The sequence below is a fragment of the Rhineura floridana genome, chromosome 2 (assembly GCF_030035675.1).
Source record: "Rhineura floridana isolate rRhiFlo1 chromosome 2, rRhiFlo1.hap2, whole genome shotgun sequence".
Taxonomy (NCBI): Eukaryota; Metazoa; Chordata; class Lepidosauria; order Squamata; family Rhineuridae; genus Rhineura; species Rhineura floridana.
This window is the reverse complement of record NC_084481.1, coordinates 9,954,160-9,979,913: the sequence shown is the minus strand read 5'-3', so window position 1 is coordinate 9,979,913 and position 25,754 is coordinate 9,954,160. Positions and strand designations below refer to the sequence as shown.

Sequence of the window (25,754 nt, the reverse complement as noted above, 5' to 3'; positions counted from 1 at the left end):
AAGAAAACAGAAATAGGGGGCAATTTTTTCAAATTCAAAAATTAGGTTTAAATGTAGAGGAGAGCATGTTTTCATGGCCTGAATTGTTGAGATCTGATAGTCAATATCCTTTAAGTGAGAACGAATTAGGGTTACCGCTTCTCTGGGCGAATGGAGAAGCAGGTATTCCTTGGATAGACCTATTTTCAGTAATTTCAATTCTATTTTATTATTCCAAGAGGAGGGACTAGAATCTCCCCAAAATAGAGAGAGAAGGCCCGGCGAGGTAGTGTAGCCAGTAAATTCCCCATTTTGTGTAGGGTTTTTTTGTGTCTTTTGACTGAGGTGATGGTTCAGGAAAGCACACGTGGGCTTATATTTATGTGCATCCAATGGGCTTGGGATGGGTAGCAATAGTTTAGTCATAAAACATAACATTTATCTTCACCCTTATCTATTGTTTTTTAAATATGGCAACTTAAAGCTGCACGATATTGGCAATTTTTTTTTTAAGATTGCTTGTTTCTAAAAGCTGCTTAGGATTGTTTGAAAGAGAGTGCAATAATGGTAGAGTAGCTTCTGAGAATACTTCTCTCCATAGCTCTTCTTCATAAGAGGAATAATCAAGAAGATGCTGGTCTTTGTTACTTGCAATGGGAGGTGGAAGTAGCAAATCAGACTGTTGGATCACTAATTTATGCACAATTTGAAGAGGGGTGTTAGTGAACTTTAAAACTTTCCCATACTCTTGCTTGTCTTCTGAAATTTAACAAAAACATTTTCTGTTATATTCAATATGCTATAGAATGTGTGGGCTAATGGCTTGCTTACCTGCTTTCCAAACTTAATTTTTGAAGTTCTTTTTGGCTTAATTTTGTTTTATAAGCCTATTTGGTACTTGCTGAAAATCTTCATGTTTGCTTGTTTCTAAAATTATCCTTGCCTAAATTAAAAGGTTTAAGTTGGTTTTTTCCTCCTCCCTGAACAGGAGCGGCTCTGCGTTCAAGGAAAGTATGGTAGGCTTTCTTGCTTGAAAACTTCTCCTGCTTCTGCATGATGGCACATGTAGGCAGTCTCTCTTTTTCCCTCTGTTGTATCTCTCCAATAAAATCTTGTGGTTCCCAATTTATGTCACTCAAAGGAAGTCATGTTTTCCCCTCATGCTTCCACGTGTTGCTTCTACAACTTAAGATAGAGTTAGACATGCAGTTGCTTTTGATTTAGAGCTTTTATAGTATCCGTTATCTGTCTCATGGCACTGACTTTTATTTTTCAGATATATTTTAATGTTCTGCAGATTTTTCCATTAGAAAAGGATTGGGGGTTTGTGGTATACGGTGTATATAGCGTCGAAGGAGATTGACTACAGTCATTGCTCCTTCTATGACTCAGTAGGTGGGATTTATGGTATTTGCATGTGTCTGTCTTTCACCCCCCTGCCAGTTCAGTAACTGGCCTCAGAACTAGTCCTGTTTATCACCTGTTCTGCTGTTCTACTGGAGTCTGCTGTGGTGCATGGTGCAACCACATGAGTAGATGCATAAGGGACCCACATAAGAATATTACAGGGTTGGAAGAAATAGTTGAAATGAACAGACTGCAAGCTCATCTTTAGCTGTCTCTATTTGTACCTAATTTTGATGAGCTTGTTTTATTGTTAGTTATGTATGAATCTGATTGCATAATTTTATGCTGTACAATGGTACCAGCATGGATGAAAGGCAGGCTATAAATCTTTTATTAAATATGTAACTGTTATTATTTGCACATGTATTAGTTATCCTACATCAGGTGTCCAATGATAAAAACATCAGATGACATGCCCTGCACAATTTTTTTGTCCTTCTGTATTCTGAATTATTTACGCCAGGCGTTTTAACTATTCGGTTTGATGTGTCTGCAGGTTGTGTATTTATTGTTCAGGAGGAGTATTAAGCACTCGCTGAAGTGATTTCAGGTTTTTAAAGCTAATCCTTCCATTAAGCTGTTGGATTTCATAATACTTTGGTCATGATCCCTATATATTAAAGTCTAGGGATCACTGCACAGGTCACTTTCCTTTTCCAGAAAGGAAACTAAATTTGGAGAAAAACCATAATCCAGCAAAGATTAAATCGCTGAATCTAAGGGGAGAAAGTAAAGCTGGACTGAAAAGTGTTAAAACGGCTTCTGGGGTGTGTTCTCTTGTTGTTGTTGTGGCTGCATTGATTAGGAAGCTTACTAGCTACCAGGTAGAGCTGCTGGTAACATCCAAGCATGAGTAGTTTTTCCACTTCAGTTTACAATGAAGTAACTTCTTCCACACTGCTGATTTTTGGGTGCCAGGGTGTGTTCTGAAAGCCTGATATACATATCGGTGTTGCTGAAACTAAGCAGGTGTGGTCAGTGACTGGATAGGAAACTATGTAAGCTGTCCTGAGTCCCATCATGTAAGAAGGGTGGGACGTAATTTTAACAAGTGATGTGTGAAATGGCAATGTCATTTTAGATGTGTTGGTTTCATGTTGCATGTCCTCTGATAAGGTGAAGGCAGTTGATAACAACCACTAGCGTGCCCTTCCATTCATTCTCTCTCTCTCTCTCTCTCTCTCTCTCTCTCTCTCTCTCTCTCTCTCTCTCTCTGAATTTAAGAACTATCCTTATTTGTACATTGATGCTCAGCTGAGCCTGTCATAAAGCAGAGGTGGGGAGCTGGATCCATCTACTGGGACAGGTCCCTAAATCTCCCACCCTCCATGGGTGTGCTCTGACTGGTGGGCAGAACAATTCATCTGTTGGTAACCTGATGTCATAGTGATGTTCAAAGTAACTGTCCATCAGCAGATGGGTGCTTACAGTGACCTCCTTTGAAGGTGTGCTCCCACTGCCAATCAGATGATTAGCAGTGGGAGAGCATGTCTTCAACAGGGGCTTGCCCCATTAGCACAAAGTGGTTTGCACTGAAACTACTTGAAAACAGAGCTTTTTAACTTTGTAGGGCAAGTGGTTTCAGTGCAGTGCAAAAAGCTTCAAAACAGAACCCCTTGGCTGCACTTGGAAGCTCCCAAGGGTGAATTCCCTAGTGTACCTGATCCCTGATTGTGTTGGCACCAGTCAGCTAACTGGCAACCACACTTGCAAAGGAATGATTGGGAGCTTGCTTTAGGCTCCCAGTTGTTCCATTGTAGCCACATACGTACCTGCCCCACACCTCATGTCACATATGATGTCATGTGTGGGTGTGGTCTGAGAGAATGGCCTCATGGGCCAAGTTAGAATTCCTGTTGGGCCTAATCAGGCTCAGGAGCCAGGTTCCTCACTCATAAAGAGTATGGGCTCTTTTGTAAGTGTAAAGTCAAGACCTTAAATTTTTTAAGAGCAGCCTATAGACACAAATCATCACCATCACCACCACCACTTATTTGTATGCTGCCTTTCCATAGCAATCTATGCTCAAGGCAGCTCAGGACATGAAAAAAGTTACACAATTCACTGTTAGAAAATAAATTCAAATAGTCAATAAGTTAACAAATACCCTTGATGGAGTGCGTATTCCAGGTCTATGGACCTGTTTCACCTGCATTGGCATAATCCATGTCAGCTACAGCAAAATCACAAATCTATTCACTAATAGACAAAAAATCCCTGGCGGTTTAAGAACAAACGTTTGGATATTTCTATCAAACTTTAAAAAGCAGGGAAATTGGGCAGCTATAGTGAATGCACCAGGAGAGCAGGAGACCTGACCTCCTCTCTGAGATACTGTACTGCCCTACACATTTGTCAAAATGCAAACACCATTTGGGTTTGCCTTTCACAGTCCAATCCACTTCCTGTGTAACTTGGAAGAATTGGTAATATGTGCCTCTGAGCATATGGTGAGTGGTGACAACACCTGCAATCAGGACCACATCCCCCAAAATGGAGTGTGGAGGCAGGGGAAAGGCAGTTTCAATCATTTGCATGCTTAGTGAGTTCAACTGAATTTACTCCCACGCAATCATGCTTAACATAGGTGAAACTGAACATATGGGAGGAGAGGAGGGAGGAGGAGGAGGAAGAAGGAAGAGAGGAGGAAGAGGGAGGGGAGAGGAGGGGAGGACAGGTTTGATCATTTACATGCTTATTGAGTTCAATGGGATTTACTGCTGTGCAATCCCCCTGTGAAACTGATCTGGGGGAGGAGATTGGGTAGGTGGACACTGGCAGAGGGAAATCCCCTTTCCTTTCCAAAAGGAAAACATTGTTAACAGTATCATTATTTTGAGGGTTTCCCCCTCCTTTTTATTCCACAGCAGACACATGTAGTCTCCCACCCAGATTTAAAGCAAAGCTGTCACTGGCCACATTCACACCAGATATTTATTCCACTTTAAACAGTCATGGCTTCCTCCAAAGAATCCTGGGAAGTGTAGTTTATGAAGGGTGCTGAGAGTTGTTAGGAGACTCCTTATTCCCCCCACAGAGCTACAATAATCAGAAGAGGGCCTGACTGTTAAACCACTCTGGCCACTGGAGCTCTGCCAGGGGAATAGGAGTCTTTTAACAAGTCTCAGCACCCTTCACAAACTACACTTCCCAGGATTCTTTGGGTGAAGCCATGATTATTTAAAGTGTAATAAGTATCTGGTGTGGATGTGGTCACCTGATTAGCCAAGTGAAACAGATGTTAGTCTGGCTTTCAGAACACTGACAGTTGGCTCTTCTTACTGAGCATGCCTGCGCTATCACAAACTCCAATGTTAATTTTGTTAAATTAATTAAAAATCATCCATGCATTTTTTAAAACTTTTAAACTGCAGAAGATAAAGCTCTGAATATGAAGCAAGGTCAGTAATAGGATTACATGTACTCTGGACATAGTTGATTTTTAATTTCAACAGATTACTAGACCACTGACAGAAAAAAGTCCAAGAGTGGTCTGGGATTATTTTTCTCTTGTTTTACACTTTGAACTCTGGATTCTCTCTGAGTGTTTTGTGTATCGACATGAAACCTAGAGTGGGGTTAAACAAGCGTTTCTCAGTTCAGGACTATATGGTTTGTAAGATTTTGTTTTGAAATTAGCTTATGGGAAGCAACAGAATGGCATGGGGGTATCTACAATTTAATATGGCGGAATGGGAAAGATCTATGCTCGCTATATAATCTTGGGAAGAGGAACAAAGGTCTCACTGACTTAGTTGCCAAATAACCTGATTATTTTACTATAGATACAAAAAAGTACACAGGATGCTTTTAAAAGGTGTGAGCTGATTAAAAGGTGTGAGCTGATTATCCTGTTGCATGTGTGTATACGAACACAATCCTAGATTACCTACATCTATAGCAATCTGGCTTTCAGCCCAGGTTTGGGACTGAGACGATCTTTAACTGGTGCTCACCAGCACTACATAGAGCACATTGCTTCTTTACTGCCTTCACACTGGGTCCCTGGCACAATTCAAAACGGCAGTAGATCAGGCTATCTGAGACCAGGATATCTCAAAGTTTGCCTTCTCCCACCTGAATCTGCCTGATTGCTCAAATCATTTTTTTGTAGGCCCTACTCCATGTATCCCAATTATGTGAGGTATAATGGGTGGTTACAAGGAGTCTTTTATTTATTTATTTGCGCCCATATTTTGGAACTACTTCAAGCAGACTTGCATGGATTTTTGTCTTCTCAATTTTAGGCTGAAGGTTAGGACTATTGATTTCTTTCAATAGTGGGACAGGCTGCAATGTTTGTTCTTCTCCTTCACCTATAGTTTTAGGCTGCTTACCCACTTTTATGTTTCATGTGTAAACTGCATTATGGATCACATTTTGAAGGACAGGTGACATGTAAATGGTTAAATTCATGTGCACGCAAGCAATATGTTCACACAGACAGACAGATGTTCTACCACAGACCTCCTGAAGCAAGGAAAACTCAAGCATATGTAAAGGAAGGAGTTCAGCCATTTATCTTCCTCTCTATTCAGACTAGTCCACAGTTGCAGTGCAGAATCATTTTTTAGTTTTCTTAAAACAGATTGCATCTGCAAGAATGTTTTGCATCGTCTTTTTCCTGTAGAGGTTTATTATATCCAGAATAGCATCATTAAGCTAAAAGTACAGTTTGAAGAAGTGAAACCAGCTGTAGCCAACTGGTATATGACACAAGATAGTCATGCCGTTGTAATTTTATTTACAATCTCATATGTCTGGTTTTCTTTTTCTTTTTTTCATCATTAATTTTTTTATTCAAATTTTCAAAAACAAAACAAAACAAACAAAACAAATTAATAACTATTACAATAAAAACTATTGACTTCCGATTTGTCGTAGATTAGCTATAAGTCTATAATATATAACAAACCTGTCTCTTAATAAAATTATACAATCACCTTCCTCCAGTGGTTATCTTAATTGGTATCAAATCTCATTAACATCATTTTATTCTTTCCACAAAAAGTCAAAGAGAAGTTTCTAATCCTTGAGATATATATCCATCAATTTTTCTCCAAATAGACATGTCATTTAATCCATCTCTTCAGGTCTACTAAGTCCAGTAATTTCAATAGCTCTTCTCCCATTCTCCCATTATCAGTATTGATTCCATCTTCCATGTTCCATCTTTGCACACCCAATAATCTTGGTCTTGCTGCCATAGTCATATAATAAGAGTCTGATAGGGATTTCTTTCATCACAGATATTTTCTTGCCATCAATTCTGAATGTATTACTAAAATGTTGTTGTAAAGTTGTATCTCTGTTCCTCTTTTTTACAGAATGCACTAACACATCTCTTGAGAGTTTTTCCATTGTCACATATCTGGAATTTATTCTATATACTTTCTCTATTTCAAGTTCCATCAAATCCTTCCAATCCAGGAATTTTTTTGAGTCGTTGGTATCTTTATCTCTAATCTCTTCACCAATTCCTTCAGGGACAGCGTTGAATTCCAAACAGTAATATTTGTCTTTAGGATCCATCACAACCATAAAATCCAAATCTTTTTCCAGGTCCATATTTGATAAATCTATTCCAATCTCCAGGGCTTGAACCTTCCCTTTGATCTTTCTTTCATCTTCTTTTTCTTGTCCAGTTATAGAATCCTTAATTTCTTTCAGCTCCTGTCTCATTTTGCCAAATCCAATTTTCGTCTCTTGTCTGTTCTGTCCCAGCTCTTGTTTCGTTAGCTTAATCTCATTCATTATTTTCTGAAACATATTTAGAGAGAGAACCCCTTCCTGAACATCCAAGGTCTCAGCCCCCACCTTGATTGTCATTCTTAAAACCAAAAGAACAAAACCCCTTCAATTCCAATATAGTCACTATTCTCAAGCAAAGAACAGTTTATTTCTTTTTCCAGTCACAAATGAGTTAATCTTGCAAGCCAGATGACATCACCCTCTAGACAGCACGAACTGCCTTATCTCTTATATGTCCAAAACAAATTTAGTTCACAGCGTCCAAATGATTAGTGGCATAAGGAATAAGCAGATTCGCCAAAAAAAAAAAGTAGACCAGAAAAAATAGTCCCAGACATATAATACTCAAATATCAGATAAATCAAATCTTCTCTTTAAATTAGATGCCTCTCATCCGTTTATATCTTTAAAATGCTTAATTCCATGCCAGCTTTTTGCAATAAAAAACAAAGATAAGCTATTTCGATTTTCTTCCTCCTTAATTCCGTATGTAAAAGAGAAAGTTATAACTCACCCAGGGCTTCTTTGTTGCTGACTCTTTGACAAATCTATTTTGCAGTAACGATAACAAAATAATGATAATAGACAGGAGGATGCTTGCCTGTTAATTTCCGTTTTTCTTTGAAGAAAAAAAAACGTCTCGCTTAATCAGTTAGAGCCTGTTTGTAATCCCTGGCTCCGTCCGACACTGCTGGCTACCTTCCTTCATAGGCAATTCCAATGAATTCCAGTCCAACAAACAAAACGAAGCTTTCTGTGGATAATCTCTTTGTTTCTCCCTTGCCTGGGAGAAAATCTTTTCCAGTCAAAAAGTCTTCTGACTGGTTTTATAACTGAAAAAGCTTCCTCTGAGACGGGAGCTCGTCTCAAAGGCTGCACAGGCGGAGCGATTCCTCCTGGGAAGTCATATGTCTGGTTTTCTGAATAGTGTGTCTGTTTTTAAAACTGCTACTTGTGAAATTGTGGGGAAAGTTCTCCTGGAGCTGTGGCTCTCAAGCCTTACTTGTGTATTCTTGTCTCTGTTCTGTACTCCTAGACAGCTTTGAACCCCTGCCAGGGACATGAGATGCCTTTTAATGTTAGTGACTTTTTCAAACCAAGATGGTCTGGGACCTTAGGACACTACCTAAAGCTACGTGACTTTCAGTCTGTTCCCTCTCTCCTCCCCTTCCCAGGTCAACATTCAGCTGTAAAGACTTATTAGAAATCTTGATTCTTGTTTCTGCCCTCTTGACATTTTGTTCTTTTGTAAGAGGAAGGAGGATGTCCCATTAAATGCAGATCTGCTTTTGTTTTTTGTTGGAAAGGAGAAGCCTTTGTCGAAACATAGATGGGCACACATGCTTTCTTGATGTGTATATTTTTGTGCATGGTCTTTCCCCATGGAGAAAATATTGTGCCCTTATATTTTTTCGATATGCAGAGACTTTGATGTAGAGATATCTTATCTCCGTCTCTAATAGTGGACTCAGTCAGCTAATGAGTGCAGCCAGGACTGTAGTCAAAATAGAAAAACCTTAAAGCGAAAAAACCAAGGTGGCAAAAAAGCCTAATGAAGAATGAGCATGCTCAGTAACAGTGTGAAATGTTCACTGCTGGATAGAAAAGAAAAATGGAATTCTGGGGGCGGGGAAGGGAACAGAATGACCTGGAACCTTTTTGGGCCAGCAGGCCAGATCTTTATTTTCCCCCACAGGCCAGCTTTGACAGGTAGACGTGACCACCCACCTATTAGTCATCTGGTGTCAGGTGGTTGACAGGTGGGTGATCCCACCACTTTTTTGAAGTTGGCTAGCAGATGTGGGTTGGGGGAGAGATAGCAACCAAGCAGGATTGAACACCCCAACCATCAGCTGGTGGGCAAGGTTCCCATTCCGCTTTCTTCAGTGATTGACTGTGCCCATCAAACCCTGAACATAGGTGGCTTAATGAGATTTTTAAAGAAACAGCTAGCAACATGAAAAATTCTGGCAACAGAGGTCTGGATGGAGACAAGTGGATCAAGATGGAAAGCCAATGAGGAGACGGGTGCAGCAATCGAATTTGCTTCCAGACGGGGCTTTATACCACAAATGGATTGTGCAGGTTTGCGTGTTCCACATGTTTTTGCAGTCTTAGTATTCATTGCTCTTCCATCCCTTGCTGTCCACATGAGCGGGCAGAGCTCAATGGCCTCTTATTTATATTTTTTATATTTTGCCCTTCCACCACCATTGTTCATTCAGGGCATGCATGCAGGTATTTTGGTATCTGTGTGAATGTACCTTTAAAAAAAATATCCCAGGAAGTGCACAATGACAAATGTTACCAGCGTGTCTCATAATCGGCAAATTGGAGGGTTGTGAGTTTTCAATTTCTGGTGGGGGTGATGGTGATGACACTGTAGCACAAATAGACTCCTTTCCACCACAAACTGATGTGGCAGTATCTACTTATGTTCCATGCATTCCACTGCTTTTGCTTTGCTATCAGGTTATCCAAGCTCGAAGCATTTTAAACACGAAAATGGTACTGCTGAAACAATGCTGTGTAAGGGGAGGGGGTGGACAATGAAATTATAGATAATCTAGAAGCACCTCAAGGCAAGAAAAAAGCAAAATATGAGCCAACCACTTTGAAATGAGGAGGGTTAAAAAGGATTAGGTTTTGTCAAAAATAAAAAAAAATAAAAAATAAGGCTTTCGTAGGTAACAGAAAGCAAGCTTTAAAGTAGTAGGAGTACTTGGAGATTGTTCCCCCCCTTGCACCTTTTTATCCTCCACAATAATCCTATAGAGTAGGTTAGGCTGACAGAACCAGTGAGCTTCATGGATGAGAAGGGAGTAGAGTGATGGGGAAAAGCTTAGCTTAATAATATATTAAACAGGTGGCAAAAGAGGAGATGTTGGGGCTGAATTGTTTGAAAAGTATTTGGCGATTCAGGAATAGATAATGGGTTCAAGGATAGGAGTAGATCTGGATAGATGGACAGTGGTGAAGTAAAATGTGGAATGAAATTGCCCATTACTTCGGAGCACTTGGTAGTTCAGCTCAGATCTCTGTGAGTAGGTCAGAGGTCTACAGCTGAGGTAAACTGATGGGGAGAAAAACAACAACTTTGTTTTCATTCCATTCTCAAGTTTTGTACTACAAGGTTTTGCAGAAACCAGCAAGGGACCCTTCCAGTCCCCCTGCCTGGAGTCCTCAACAGTCAGTTTCTGACAATAGGGTGGCCAAGCACAGCTGCAGAAGAACACCATGTCATTGCAGTGACATGCTGGAATTGCTCTGTAAGATATTTTTAAGATTTTTGTTTTAGTATGTTTTAAAGTCTTTTGTTTTTAAGATGCTTTAAAAGTGCTTTTAATGTTTTTGTTTGCCACCCTGGGCTCCTGGGAGGAAGGGTGGAATATAAATGTAATTAATTAATTAACTAACAAATTTGGTTATGCTTCCTGGGGATTTGAATAAAAGAATACTGGGTGGCTCTGCACTGCTAGAGTACTTCTTCCCATTCAGTTAACCATTGATGTTTGCCTCATGCATATGATGAATTAGGGTGTAAATTGGTTAGCACATCCTGTGTTTGGAAAGAGCAAGTCATGTATTTGTAAAGAATACACAGGCACACATCATTGGTAGCCAGTCAGAAAATGCTAAGATGTCCTTGCACCAGTCATGCACTTTTTATGATTTGAGTCTTGCAATTGGCTTCATCCACATCCAAAAAGTTATGAAAGAAATTGCAGAAACTTGTCCGTCAGTAAAAATGACTTGCACACATACTTGTGAATACTAATTTTTTCTCAATTTTTCAAAAGAATGAATATGCTGAAACATGTTATCTAACATAGACCAGGTTTTTTCAAATGGAGTTGATGACTTTTTCGAAAGGCTACTCCACTCTGTAGTTTTCTTATGATTTTATTGTGCCCCCTGGTGGGGAAATTACATAGTTTTGAAGTTAAAAGGAACAATTATTCAAGTACCTGAGAGGTAAACTACCTATAGGTTGGACTGCTGTTGGCCTACACAAAATCTAGATTCTGTGCCAGCTTAGAGAATTTTTGTATGTACTGTCCTCATCCCCCTTTCCCCAAATGATTTAGCTCCAATGACAGCTTCTTTATTTTTCATTTATTTAATTTCATTTAGCTTTGAGCCAGGTAGCAATCTGTGAGGATGAAAAAGGGGATTTCTAGTTCCCAAAAATGTTTACCAAAAAATTCACCAGAATCTGATCCTCTTTCCCCCCGCTCTTTTCATTTTGCTGCTTTGCATAGTCCCTGCTGCAATTTCACTTTTGTTTTGATTGGAGGCTGCCTTAGTGATGTCATGTAGCTAGTTGAATTTAGCTACATGATAACCTCTCTGAGGACAAATGAATCTAATTCAGAGTGAGGACTTTTGTGATGTCACGTATCAAATGTCCTGTTATGTGATGATATCAGGGTTCCTAGGAAGAAGAGCTTTTTCATACTAAATAGCCAAGCTGCAGCTGACTAAGGCTTTTTAAACAGCTCACTGTCTGGACTGCTGCTGCCTGGATGCCATGGACTGAATGGGGGCGGAGGATTGAATTGGGGCAGGCTCTTGCTGCATGATCATTTTTTGGTCTCTTTTGTGTACCAGAAATTGCAAAACAAATGAATGTATTCATTATTGAGAGATGGAGAATAAAAGGTCTGCAAAATATACCTTCCTCCACCAATTTGGTCTCATTCCTCCTTTCTTTGTCAATATGTAATTATTTCTCATTTGTACCCCATTGAAGTAAAGTAACGCTCAATATTCTACAACAAAGGCTCTTACCACATATGTCTCGAGAAATGCCAGATGTCCAAGCTGAATTTAGAAAGGGAAGAGGCACCAGAGATCATATCGCAAACATACGTTGGATAATGGAACGGACCAAGGAATTTCAGAAGGAAATCACCCTGTGCTTTATAGATTAGAGCAAAGCCCTTGATTGCGTAGATCATGGAAAACTATGGAATGCTTTAAAAGAAATGGGGGTGCCACACATCTGATTGTCCTGATGCGCAACCTATACTCTGGACAAGAGGCTACTGTAAGGACAGAATATGGAGAAACCGACTGGTTCCCCATCGGAAAGGGTGTGAGACGGGTGTATTTTATCACCCTATCTGTTTAATCTATATGCAGAACATACCATACAGAAAGCAGGATTGGACCAAGATGAAGGAGGTGTGAAAACTGGAGGGAGAAATATCAATAATTTAAGATATGCAGACGATACCATACTACAAGCAGAAACCAGTAATGATTTGAAACAAATGCTGATGAAAGTTAAAGAGGAAAGCGCAAAAGCAGGACTTCAGCTGAATGTCAAGAAGACTAAAGTAATGACAGTAGAAGATTTATGTAGCTTTAAAGTTGACAATGAGGACATTGAACTTGTCAAGAATTATCAATACCTTGGAGACAATAGTCAAGAAATCAGAAGAAGGCTAGGACTGGGGAGGGCAGCTATGAGAGAACTAGAAAAGGTCCTCAAATGCAAAAATATATCACTGAACACTAAAGTCAGGTTCATTCAGACCATGGTATTCCCGATCTCTATATATGGATGTGAAAGTTGGACACTGAAAAAAGCGGATAAGAGAAAAATCAACTCATTTGAAATGTGGTGTTGGAGGAGAGCTTTGTGCATATCATGGACTGCGAAAAAGACAAATAATTGGGTGTTAGAACAAATTAAACCAGAACTATCACTAGAAGCTAAAATGATGAAACTGAGGTTATCATACTTTGGACACATCATGAGAAGACATGATTTACTAGAAAAGACAATAATGGTGGGAAAAACAGAAGGGAGTAGAAAGAGAGGAAGGCCAGACAAGAGATGGATTGACTCCATAAAGGAAGCCACAGACCTGAACTTACAAGATCTGAACAGGGTGGTTCACGACAGGTGCTACTGGAGGTCGCTGATTCATAAGGTCACCATAAGTTGTAATCGACTTGAAGGCACATAAGAACAAACCCCATTGACCCTGTGTGGATACACTTCTTATCCCAGAGACGTGTTCACATAGTCCTAGCCAACTGTTTTCTTCCACTTCAGCTGCATGTGCTTTTTGTCCCTCGGTTACAATCCATCTGTGCTCTACACCACCACTTATTTCATCATGGAGCTTCCCCTGGAAGTTTTTATAGGTAGGTAGTGGGGTCAGGAGAAGGGCATTTATCTCTTTCAACTGGGCAATACTCATTCAAAAATTGGTGCAATGCAGTATTTTTTTTATTTTTAAAAAACAGAACCTTCCACTACTTGCATTTCTCTTCCATTGCCTCAGTTTGCCCCTTCTAACTTCCTCCCCACAAAATGGGTATAAATGCAGGAGTGGGGAAGAGAGAATAGTATGTGTATGGGATTTTAGGTCTGCTCCTTCATACACAGCACACACAATAGAATGTTAGAGTATGGAAAAACTGGCTAAGGTTATGCAGGGCTCTTGAATAAATCGGTGTCGCTTAACGGTGTTTAAAATGTAAATGAGCCTGCAAGTGTGAAGACCAGTGGAGATCAGAAAGAACTGAATTGTGGAGGAGTAAAAATGGCTGGTTCACTTCTCCTTTTGCAGGAATGGCAAAAGCTGAACTATGACATCTATACTCTACGCCAAATGCGAAAGGAAGTGAGAAACAGGTGGAAACGCATTTTGGAAGATTTGGGTAAGTCTGTTAAGTTGCATAGATATTTTTTTCCTATCCACATGGATTCAGGATACAAGAAGCAACCTAGTTGCTATGGAAGGAGTACATTTGTAAGTTTCTCTGGGATGTGGAAGGGGAATGTGTGTGTGTTCTGGTTTAACCCCCCCCCCCGAAATGATGATGGCAGAAGGATTTCAGCTTGAAGTGGGTATACTGTATAATATACGGCTAATTTTGAAGATCTTGTGTGTTCTACAGACACAATAAATGAGAAAGTTTAAAGGAAGAGAAAGGAAGACGATATTTTCAGTTAGTGTTAAAGGCCTGATACTGGATGAATTCTAGATCAAATTGCAAGTGGAAAGAAAATAGTGCATATTAAGAGAAATTACTGTAGCTATTAAGAAATAGCCTTGTGGCACACTGAAGTCTAACAAAGTTGTTATCGAACATGATGGAAAAGCAATACCTATTGGACTTCAAATGCTTTGAACCCCTCCATCTTAAGCTGGAATGTGTGTAAATAAACAAACCATATTTCATAAAGACACCACAGTCTCTGCTAACCTTCTTTCCAAGGAAACCAAACCCTGGAAGAGCGCAGGGACCCCTGGAGATCTCTCACAGCTCAGAGACTGGGGTGGCGCACAATATTCTCAATTTTGTGTGACAGCAAAATATTTCACTTTTTGCCCATGTTGATCGTGCCCCATTTCTCTGTACTAGTAGACCTCACGTGTTTCTGCCAGGTGTTGCTTAGATTTGGGGTATATTTTGTTCCTTTGAAACAATGTTTGCTGTAACTAACAGAGCATGGCATTTGCTAAAGTGGGACTTAAAATGCTGCCCTAGGTTTTCACAAGGAAGCAGATACCCTGTTATCAGTGACCAAACGAAGCATTGTTAGTGACTCTCGGAATATGAGCAAAGCCTATGAAATCCTCTTGAAGCTGTCTGAGGAGACAACTATTTTCCCGACAAGCTGGGAGCTTTCAGAGAGATACCTTTTTGTGGTGGTAAGTCTCTCTTTTCTGTGACTGCTTCACATCTTCTTTCATGAAACTGCCCTCAATTCAGTGTAACCCCCCCTAAAATATACACAAAACAGGAAAGACGCTTGGATAATAAAGCTAAGATTGATTAGCCTCCCTTAAGTTAGAGAAAACATTACTTGTTTCTGCAAACTTGTGGTTGCAGAGAACAGCTTAGAAATGTGTGAACAGCAGAAGGGTGGGATCTGTTGGCCAGTGCTATTTTGAAAGCATTCCACTAAACAGGCAGTATCAATTTGAGTTCACTCTTTGTCCGCTATCTATTGCTTTTACCGGTCTGATTTTTTTTCTCCCCCAAAATATCAATATTAATATCGATATTTTGAAAGAAACGATCATTTTGAAAGGAAAGCTGCTTTGCGTTCTCCACTATTGTAGGCTTGGCTTGTTTCCTCCACTCTTGGAGCTTGGATTTTTTTGAGGAGGGGGTGGCGCAGAGAGACCGAGAGAGAGCTCTGCAGATGTGCTGTGAAAAAAATCGATAAAAGAACAATATATTCCCAGGCTCTGGTCTGAAGGCACATGAGGCCAGCGCCCTGCTGAAGCTAAGCAAGGTCAGGTCTGGTCAGTGCCTGGATGGGAGACCGCCTGGGAACCATATGTAAGCCGCCTTGGGTTTCTATTATGAAAAGAAAGGAGGGGGTATAAATATAATAAATAAATAAGTATCTGGTGTCGGGAAAAGCTGCTGAAGTTAGGAGCACACAGGTTTGTTCTGCAGAGTTGGAGAATATGCGAACCACTGAAAAATCCAGTGCTAAATCTGAATTCAGCAGAATTCTCACCTATCCCTAAATAGCACCCAGACACACATTTCCAGTTCACACAGTTCTAAGGTGGCCCCCGTAACCACAAAGACTATGAAGACAAGGGAAAGGGATTGCAGATGATTTTAAGTGGCTGGAAACTGAAGATTTAGTCTCCTTAACACAGCAGCCTGACCCTTCGCGTGAGCTATGTTCCCAGCCCCGGCTTGCCCACTTACTCCAGTTCACATCTTTGCAAATACCAATCTTTCGGGGTGGGGGAGAACAATACATTATTAAAATAGAGACATGTGCAGCAGAGAAGAACACTGAACATAGAGCAGTCTACTAACATTGCATTAAAATCAGTGTGATTTGGAAGGTTTATTGGTTTATGCCTAGTAGTCCCTGCCTAACTATATATAGTTATGCTCATGATTGGTCCAGTCTAGGGTTGTCCACCATGAATAGAGAAATGATTTTATGCCTGATTCAGCCCTTGACTTTACATCACTGCAAGCTTGCTTGAATGTGGAAATACCCCACCAACCCCCTCCCCTTAGACATTGCCAAACTTTGTTCTGTCCCCTCTCGGGCGAAAGATAGGACAGGTGTGTGTGTGTGCTTCAGGTGCTCTCTTGCCTCATGCACTTTTCACCGTAGCAGCCTGTAGCACGGGGACTGCCCAGCCAAGCCTCACTTTGCCACAGCCGCATTTTATCATTCTCTTCCTCGTACTGCTGCCGCCGCCGCCTCCTACTCAGCCTCCTGCCGTTCCTCCTCTTCTTCTCCAGTCCCAATCTTGCCTCCTTCTCCTGCTAATCCTGCTATTCTTGTCACTGCCTCCTCAGCTACCACCCTCCTTCCTCCTCTGTCTCCTCACATCCTTTGGTCCCAGTCTCACTGCCTCTTCCTCCTGATGGTCATCTTGACGTTGCCCATCATTCTTCCTCTGCCTTAGCCTCCTCTTCTCCTTCAGTCCCCACCATTACTCTTCAGTGCAAGCAGCAAGTTGCTAGGCTTGCCTGGGAGGAGGAAGGTGGCCAGTAGTGGGGCTCCCCTGCTTGGGGATCTGGATCCTGGAGGCATAAGCCCCAAGGCTGGCAGGCAGAGGAGTCAGAGCTGGAGGGCTGCTGCCACCTGTTCTGGCTGACCCTCTGTGGCTTGTCTGGGTAGCCTTTCCACTGCTTCTTGTCACAATGTAGTTCACAGCGCCACTTGTCTGTGACGGAGCAAACTGCAGCATGACTACAGTCTTTTACAAATACAGAATAGGAGATAGCAATGTACTGAACAAAACTGACTTGCAACCCTTTTTGTTACAAGAGCCACAGACAGTGCTATTGGCTATTGTCTCTGTTCATCATATTGCCACTTATTCTTTTGTGCAGGATCGTCTCATTGCCCTTGATGCTGCTGATGAATTCTTTCGAATTGCCAGTGTAACCTATCCAAAGAGAATGTGAACAGTGAAAGATGAAGACAATTCTTCTCTGTCGTAACACTGCTCTCCTTAGGATGGAAATAGACTTTTGCTTTTGAAGGGGTTGGTCAGAGTAATCTGACTGCTTTCTCCAAAGAAACTAGCATTGTCTTTGAAATGCAGAATGAATTCAGGATGAGGGACCTGTTGTACAGCATGTAGCACGATGCAGTAAAGACTCTGCTTGTCTCAGGGGAAAATCTGTGATGGGGGTGATTGGACTCTGTTGTGAGCATTGGTGCTATACTAGGTGCTGGTGGTAGTCTTACAGCTGCAGTGAATATAAAAAGTGCTCTGTACAGAGCATTGCTGCTTTAGATAAAATGGTTTTCTCTTTGACAACTCTGTACAATTGTCTATATTTTCTGTAAGTGGCCATTCCCCTGTGTTACTGTTTAAGTGGAATTTTAATAGAAAGTAAAAAGTTAACTACTACTTAAGTTCCTTCTCTCTTGGGAACACACCATGGGTTGCGCCAGCAAAAACTCCTCATAGCCTTCTATGCAGTTAGAGATTCTCTGTCTGGTAGATGTGAGGGCCTCCTGTTCATAACTCAACATGGGCAGAATGTTGTGAGTGCAATCAACACAAACCTAGAGATTACTTCCCAGCAGCAAAAGAGTCTTATTCAGTCTTCAGTGGTATTTTTTTAACAGGCAAAGAAGCAAGAAAACAATTTCTGTTCCTTCCAAGCTGATGCTTTTGCCTCAACTTTTAAAAATCTGCTATGGCCATATTGAGCTTCCCCAACCACGCATGAATCCATTGTTCCACTATGTAAAATTCTTGTGTAAGCATCTATTTTAAGATGTTGTACTGGAAAGCATATATGTAAGCCTGATTTTTGACCTAGATCCTTGTGCAGTGGCTACTGATTCCTGGTGCTTCCTCTGCTGCAATTTATATTTTTATCACATGCAGAACTTGGACATTTCGGTCTCCTTACATTTTACTCAAAATTGAGCTATTCAGTAATTGAGAGGCACAATTTATTTTTGCACTAGTGTCTATTATTCACCCATCTTTACTGTTTGAAGGAATGTGTTTATTGAAATCTACATTGTGTTACAAAAGCTAATGTTACAAAAGGTTTTACTATGACCCAAATATAATATCTTGCTGTTTTTGTTCTGGTCATGAGCAATCATTTTAAACTACAGATGTGATGATGGCTCATCACTTTTTAAAAACAAAAACAAAAAGCTGCTGCTCGCACCAGACGGCATGATAGTTTTTGGAGATGCAGCATACCGAACAAAATGCCAAGAGGTATTTTAAGTGTTTGTATCAATGATGTTCAATAATTATATGAATGTGTTTTTTGTCATTTTTCCTAGGAAAAAACCTTGCTGTATTGATTCTATACATTTGTACCTTAATTTAATAAATAAAGAGAACCTATGTGATTCTTCCTTTTTTTAATATGTTTTGTCTCTATAAAACAGATCAATGAAAATGAGATGTGATGGGTCTTCAGACATATTTCTAAGGAAATTAAGGAATTGTAGAATACATGAAACTACCTAGCCCTTACAAATTACTTTGAGAGATTTACAGTGCAATTTTATGCATATTTACTTGGAAGAAAGTTCCCCTGGGTTTAATTGGGCTTGCTCCATAGAAAGTGTGTTTAGGAATTCAGCCTAAGCCTATTGTCATGAAATTAGAAACTTTTTGATACGGTAGAAATCCCACCCTCTCTTGGCGGCTGCTATTACTCCTTTCTGGATTAATTATAATGGTGATGATCCACAGAATCGCCTGACATCAGAATGCTATTTCCCTTTGTGATGTCATCACATGGATAGAATGAAGGCAATGTAAATTAACAAATATTTTTAATGCTGAAAAGAGGAGTTTGACATTGCTTTTGCCTAGAGCCAAATTGAAACTATTCAGTTTTTCTACAAATATTTTCAGCAATGTGTTCTCTGATTTTAAATCCTCATTAATAAATGAAAAAATATATTTCAACAACAGGGAGAAAGAACTATATATGCAAGCAAGGTGGGGAGAGGAGTGATGTAATCACTCTTAGACAAATTCATCATGTAGAGTGTCGATCAGGAAAGGTACCACCAGGGCCAAGAGCATGTCATGTGGTTAATGAGCATAGTCAAAGAAATGATTGGAGGCAAGAAGGCTTCCTTCAAAAAATGAAAGTTTTGTCTGGATGAATGAGAATAAAAAGGAACACAAACTGTGGGAAAACAAATGCAAGAAGACAATAAGGGACTCTAAAAAAAGTTGAAGAGCACATTGCTAAGAACATAAAAACCACCAACAAACAATAACTTAATTACATTTGAAGCAGGAGACTATCTAGGGAGGCAGTTGGACCTCTGGATGACAAGGGAGTCACAGGTGTGGTAAAGCAGGATAAGGAGACTGCAGAGAAGCTAAATGAATTCTTTGCATCTGTCTTCACCGTGGAGGATATAGGGTGATCCCTGTGCCTGAATTAATTTTTGCAGGAAGAAAGTCTGAAGAAATGAGGCAAATAGTGGTGACGAGAGATGGTTCTAGGCTTAATGGAGAAAATAAAAACTGACAAATTGCTGGGTCCAGATGGCATCCACCCAAGAGTTCACAAACAACTCAAATGTGAGATTGCTGATTTTCTAATCAAAATATGTAACTTGACCCTCTATCTGCCTCCATACCTGACGACTGGAAAGTGGCCAGTACAATGCAAAACTTTAAAAGGGGTACTAAGGGGATCCTGGAAATTAGAGGCCAGTTAGCTTAATGTCTGTCCTAGGAAAACTGGTGGAAAGTATTTTTAAAAATAAAATAACAAAGCATATAGAAGAGCAAGCCTTGCTGAAGCAGAACCTCATGGCTTCTGCAAGGTAAGTCCTGTCTAACTATTAGAATTCTTTGAAAGCATCAGTGAATATATAGATCGATCTGGTTGACATGGTGTACTTGGACTTGTGGTTTCTAACTTGTTCATAAATGATCTAGAATTAGAGGTGATATACTATCTTCCTTTTCCATTGTGTGGGCAAGACTGTAATAAAGGATTTGAATTTAACAGGGAAGTAGAAGCACAGTACAAAATCCATCTCTGTTCACAAAGGTCTGTGCCATTTAAAAATTTCTTAAGGATGGAAATGTGTCTTGGAGGCAGCTCTTTGTTCAGAGCTAGTACGAACGCTTCTGTCCAAACTGGTTCATACTCGGGGTGGCTTGCCCATCTGCAGAACTAATTTTAAATACTCCCAAGGTTTTGTGTAGGTCATTAGCATAAATCTAAGAGTATCAACCACAAATTTACCTCAAAAGTAATTTCTTATAGAACAAAACAAGTTAAATACATGCAGGTAACATGTCTTGAACATTAGGTGGCAATGTTGCCTCATCCACAGACACATGAAAGGATATTGTGTAATAGCATTTTTCTATAGCATTTTCCAGCCAATTCTTTGCACATGACAGAACTTTTGTTGCAATTTTTGTTTTGTTTCCTTAAATATTTCAGTTTTTAAAAGTTGGCGTTTTAATGAACAGATCCTGGGGCTTTTATTTTTATGATTAGAGTTTAGCATTCCTTGGTTTTGCTGAAAGATTGTCAGTCAAATGCTACAGTCTATGATAGGAAGGGGCTTGCTTGGTTGAATGTCAACACTTTATTATGGTGCTACCAGACTGTACAAACATCCATGAAGGAAGAGGTGGTGGCGGCAGCGAGCACAGTTTCTTCCTGCAAACCTTTCTATTACCTTTCACGGCCACTGAGCTGTGCCCCTCCATCCTGAGGACTAGTGCATCCCTAGGAATACTGCAACAAGAACTGGCCCACCCTGGTGATGCTTGGCAGATGGAATGCTATGGCTGTTAGATTTTGGAGGAAGTCCTGGCAGGGTTTGCCCATCCTCCTTGTAGAGCACCTTGGATTTGCAGTTCTTCACTGAGAGAGGTGCCCCTTTCAGAGCAATTCCAGAGGTTTGTGCACTTGGGGGCCGACACTATCAGCACAGACATTTAATGGTGGCTTAGGGCTGGTCTCTGCTCCTTAATGCAATATAATCTTTAATTTATTAAGGGAAAAAAACATAAACGCTATTTAGCTTTCTCCCAGAAATAACCATACTTGTCATTTATATGTCACTCAAAGCACTTCACATACATTATCTTGTAATCCTTACAACAATCTTGCAAGGTAGATCAGTATTGTTTTCCATATTGGAAACTGAGGAGAAGAGGGAATGGCTTGCCTAAGGCCACCCTTGTGGTCTGAGGCATAGATGAGATTAGAACCAGGTACTTCTGCTTTGTACCTCCTCTCCTAGCTGCTATACTAAGGCTCTCCCAGAAATACTTGCTCTTGTGGAGTAAAATCTGCAATTCCCTTTAAATCAAATAGTAGGGAGTACTTTGGGGTTCATAGCTTTCTAAGATGCCATTTCTTATACTGATCATGACAGGCGAATAGCGGGATTACCCTCGGAGGCCTCACTCACATGCCCGCTGGTGACATTATTTAGATTGGCAAGGACAAGAGAGTGGGCCTCCTTGGTGGTGGGCCCTGAGTTTCCAGAATTCTATTCTAAGTAAGGAATGCTTGGCCCTATATTTATAGGCTTTCAAACAGGCGCCAAAGACCAGAAGTTCTGAATCTCTTGTTCCTAAAATATAATTGTGCTGCTATTGTCTGTAATGATGCTGAAACAGCTTATGGTGCAATCCCATATCTGTCTATTCAGACGTAAGCCACATTCACTGGGAATGTGAATAGGTAAGTATGGATAGGATTGCAGCCTTAGGATTGTATCCAACTAAGTTCTACTCAAAGTAAATCTAATGAAATTATTGGACCCAAGATAGTCATGTCTATCAATTTCAATGGGTCCACTCTGAGTATGACTAACATGGGGTACAACCCGGGTTTTTTTTCATCGGACTTTAACGAAATGCTGGGTTGACCGCTGTTCTTATTGCTGTTTATTTGTTTATGGAGTCATTGCTGTTTTTATGGTGATTGTTGCAATATTGTAATATTTTTATTGATTGGGGTATTATATACATACACACATACACATTGGAAGGCTGTCTTGTGAGGTCTTGGACCTAAAAGGCAGCCTGAAAATCTCTTAAATAAACAAAATAAATATGCCCATAAATGGGTGGGTCTGTTTCAGTGGATGTTGTTAGATTGTCCTGATGTAGCCAGAAGATGGCAGTGCAGATCAGACTTGCATAAGTTTCTATAGGGAATGTGTATCTTTTGCAAATGCTACAGTGTAAACTGTATAAGGGATGGAAGTCAGAACAGCTGGGCCTTCTGTGGCAGTGATCAAGTGTACGATTGTTGGTGACCAAACCATGTGGTCAAAGGAGACATTTGCTTGGCACTTGGTTCACTGTTTTTTATTCTCTATAGATACTTTCTTAAAATATATTTATAGAAAACAATATAGATACCAATGTTGTAGAAGAAATAAGCTACAATATTATCGCCTTAGTTTGCCTCACTAATTGATTAAACAACAATGTTTGAGTCTAAGATTTTGTTCCAGCTGAACTTAATCCAAGTGCTCTTCATTGGGGTTAGCGTTGCCAGGTCAGAAGCATCCCAAACCCTAATGTCACTGGGATGGGCTGTAATGATGTCATGGGGTGGGCCCAAGTGACATCACGGGGTGGGTCTTAGTGATATCACAGGGCGGGCCCTAATGATGTCACAGGAGCCGTCCCTAGTGATGTCATTAAGCATGATAACTTAAGCATCAATCACAGTTGCTTGGCGCATACAATTCAAACAAAAACATTTCTCATTGGAAATTAAGATTTTATATATAGATATAGATATATAGAGTATTTTATGTATTTTAATTTATTTTAATGCTTTTGTGATTTTTTTGTTTACAATTTTATTACGTATGTGTTTGATTTTATTTTTGTAAGCTGCCCTGAGTGCCCTATTACAGGGTAGAAGGGTGGGATAGAAATATTTTAAATAAATAAATAAATATCTATGTAAACCCTGCCTAATTGCTTTAAAAAATAGGATTGGAGGGGGAGAGAAAGATTTACAACACAAGCACAATCCTTTGCTATGTTCACTCAAAAGTCCCATCAATTTACAGCATAATCCTAACCATGTCTCCTTAAAAGTAAGTCCTATTGAATTCAGTGGGGTTTACTCTGGGTATGTGGGATTAGCATTGCAGCTTTACTCCCAGAAAAGCAAATATTGGATTAAAGCTTCATATTGGGAAAGTTTTCAAAACAGTGCCATCTTCAACAGCCCAGGAAAATTTAAACTTGTTAGACTCCTACACACTACAGAAAAAAAGAACTTTTGGTACTGCTGAAAGGTACGTATACTTACTCAATTTATGAGATTTTCAGATAAACAGGAAAAAACAACAGTTTTCTACATTTGGAATGCAGTCTAGATACTAGAACCGTGAGTTCACTTATTGGCTACAAACCTGAAAGGGTGGGGTTAGAGCAGCCAGCTATGAGATAATTTCACTGAAGTTGCGGGGGAGGTGGCTGACATTTTGGTGTATATCTCGTGAACCAGACCACCTAGAAACTTAATCTTTTTTTAAATGAAAGCTGAGAGTCCAGAGATTAAGCTGACTTACCCAGAGACCTGGAGAGGATCCCAAAAATTTGGAGTCTCCAGCCGAAAATTGGACATCTGGCAACCTTATTTGGGGTGTGTGTGTGTGTGTATGTATCAGGCAATTAATTTCCTATATATGATCACATGCCACTCCCTTACATGTTGGCCAATCTAGCAAAAGATTGCCTGCTCTGTTGTCTCGGGGTGTTTGACAGGGTTTTTTCTGAGCTTCATTTGTCTCGAGTTGTGACTTTCTGGGTCGGATCCAGACTTAGTCATGCTTAGAGTAGACCCATTGAAATCTAATGGTCATTGAACCTAAGTAAAATATGACCAATTTAAGTCTAAGTCTGGTCCAACCATCTGGATGAAAAGCATGTGCTCTGCCTCTGAGTATGTACTCTATCGTATCTCATGCCTCTACTTGGATGGGGAAAAATTCCAAAATGAAATTTGCATATTAAAATTGGAAGCCCAGGTCCCTAACCCAATATGGCTACTTCTGAGTAAATGTTTCTAGGTTTTCAGAATGGTAATTTAATTGGGCACAGGAGAGGAACCCACAAATTAGCCCAAGAATTCCACATCTTACATTTATAACAGAAACACTGAAAGTACCACCACAGGCCATTCCCTTCCTTCCCCACCAATTCATTGGTTGAATCAACCCTACTTGTTAAAAGTTTAGGCCCAGTTTTTACTTAGTGTTGCTGCCACTGGAGACTGCCAGGCTGGCGCTGACCCGTGGCAGGGCCTTTCAGCGACCGTTCCTGTTTGTGGAATGCCCTTCCTGGTGGCACTCCCAGTTGCCTCCCTCATTATTGAGCAATTTAAAAACATTCCTGTTTACCCAGGCATTTGATGGAACCCTGAGATCACTGGTTGAGAGGATGTTTTTAACTGCTTTTGGAAAGCTTTTAACTTTTTGTAGGATGCTTTTTTAAAATGCTTCATTATTGATGTGTGTGCTGCCTCGGGCTCCTTCAGGAGGAAGGCTGGGATATAAATTGAATAAATAAACAATAAATATTTACTTTGGTAGGAAACCTGTCCCATTTCAAACTGCAGGGCTCACATAATTTGTTGCTCTTTTGTATAAAAACCTGGAAGGATAAGTGTCAGAGAGAAGGCTGAAGGTTTCTGTTGTTGTTTTGTTTGTTTGTTGTAAGGGGGAACCTGTCTGTCAGCTGCCTGAAGTGGTATAGCCCAGACATAAGTTTAGCAACTCTGTGACAGTCAGGCTTCTGTCTGGATATTTTCCAGAGGTAATGGAAAACCTTTCTATTTGGGGTGGCTTTTTCTTGGAAGTGGGTAGTTGTGGGTGTCCTTGCTATTCAGCAGCATTTGTCAAAAGTCTGAAATTACACAGCCTTTCTGACTTGCTAGACCTCAATGATGTGTTCCATCTATCAGATTTATATACCGTGCCCTTCAACATAGAATTACTATGACTGTTCAAGGCAGGGTGGGGAGGAGCCACCCTGGAAAATTCAGTTACAAATCCGTGGCCCACTCCTTGATTTCAGAGTTGTGTACTACACTTTGGAGAAACACTGAGCTGCCATTGACAACATCATATATATCTATAGCTATAAAGATATTGCAAATTGTTCTGCATCTTTCACACCCCCTTGTTAACATCCCACATCCTCAACTGCATACAGCGTTTAGAATTTAAGGGAGTATTATAATGTATTATACAGCCACGAGAGTGGATTTTTCGCATTCCACAATTGAAAATATCCCCATGCCATTCTGATGCTTCCCATAAGCTCATTTCAAAACAAAACCTTACAAAACTTATAGTCCTCAACTCAGAAACGCTTGCTTAACAACCCTGTAAATTTTCATGGTGATAACACAAAACAGTCATAGAGAATCGAAAGTTAAATTCTAAAAAGAGGGGGGGGGAACCCCAGACTCCTTTTTGACTTTTTTCTGTCAGGGTTCTCATAATCAGTTGAAATTCATTAAAAATCAGCCATGTTCACAAAGTACCTGTAATCCTGTTACTGACTTTGCCCCATACTCTGACCTTCATCTTCTGCAGTTAAAAAAATGCCTGGCTGATTTTTATTTAATTTAATTAATTTTGC

The 25,754-nt window shown here is 40.2% G+C and overlaps 1 protein-coding gene across 3 annotated transcripts in view; it reads left to right on the top strand.

The window, feature by feature from the left end:
* The window catches only part of MREG (melanoregulin), a 47,639-nt gene extending 29,169 nt beyond the window's left edge, over positions 1-18,470 (top strand). For 2 of the 3 annotated variants that reach the window (XM_061607717.1, XM_061607718.1), the window contains 5 exons: positions 9,058-9,222; positions 10,257-10,406; positions 13,725-13,815; positions 14,650-14,813; positions 16,987-18,470. In XM_061607717.1, coding sequence (XP_061463701.1) covers positions 9,154-9,222; positions 10,257-10,406; positions 13,725-13,815; positions 14,650-14,813; positions 16,987-17,061 — 549 coding nt within the window. In that variant the 5' untranslated portion in view covers positions 9,058-9,153 and the 3' untranslated portion in view covers positions 17,062-18,470. The remainder of the gene's footprint in view (positions 1-9,057; positions 9,223-10,256; positions 10,407-13,724; positions 13,816-14,649; positions 14,814-16,986) is intronic. The other variant, XM_061607716.1, reaches the window with a different exon arrangement.
* Positions 18,471-25,754: the final 7,284 nt, after the last annotated feature.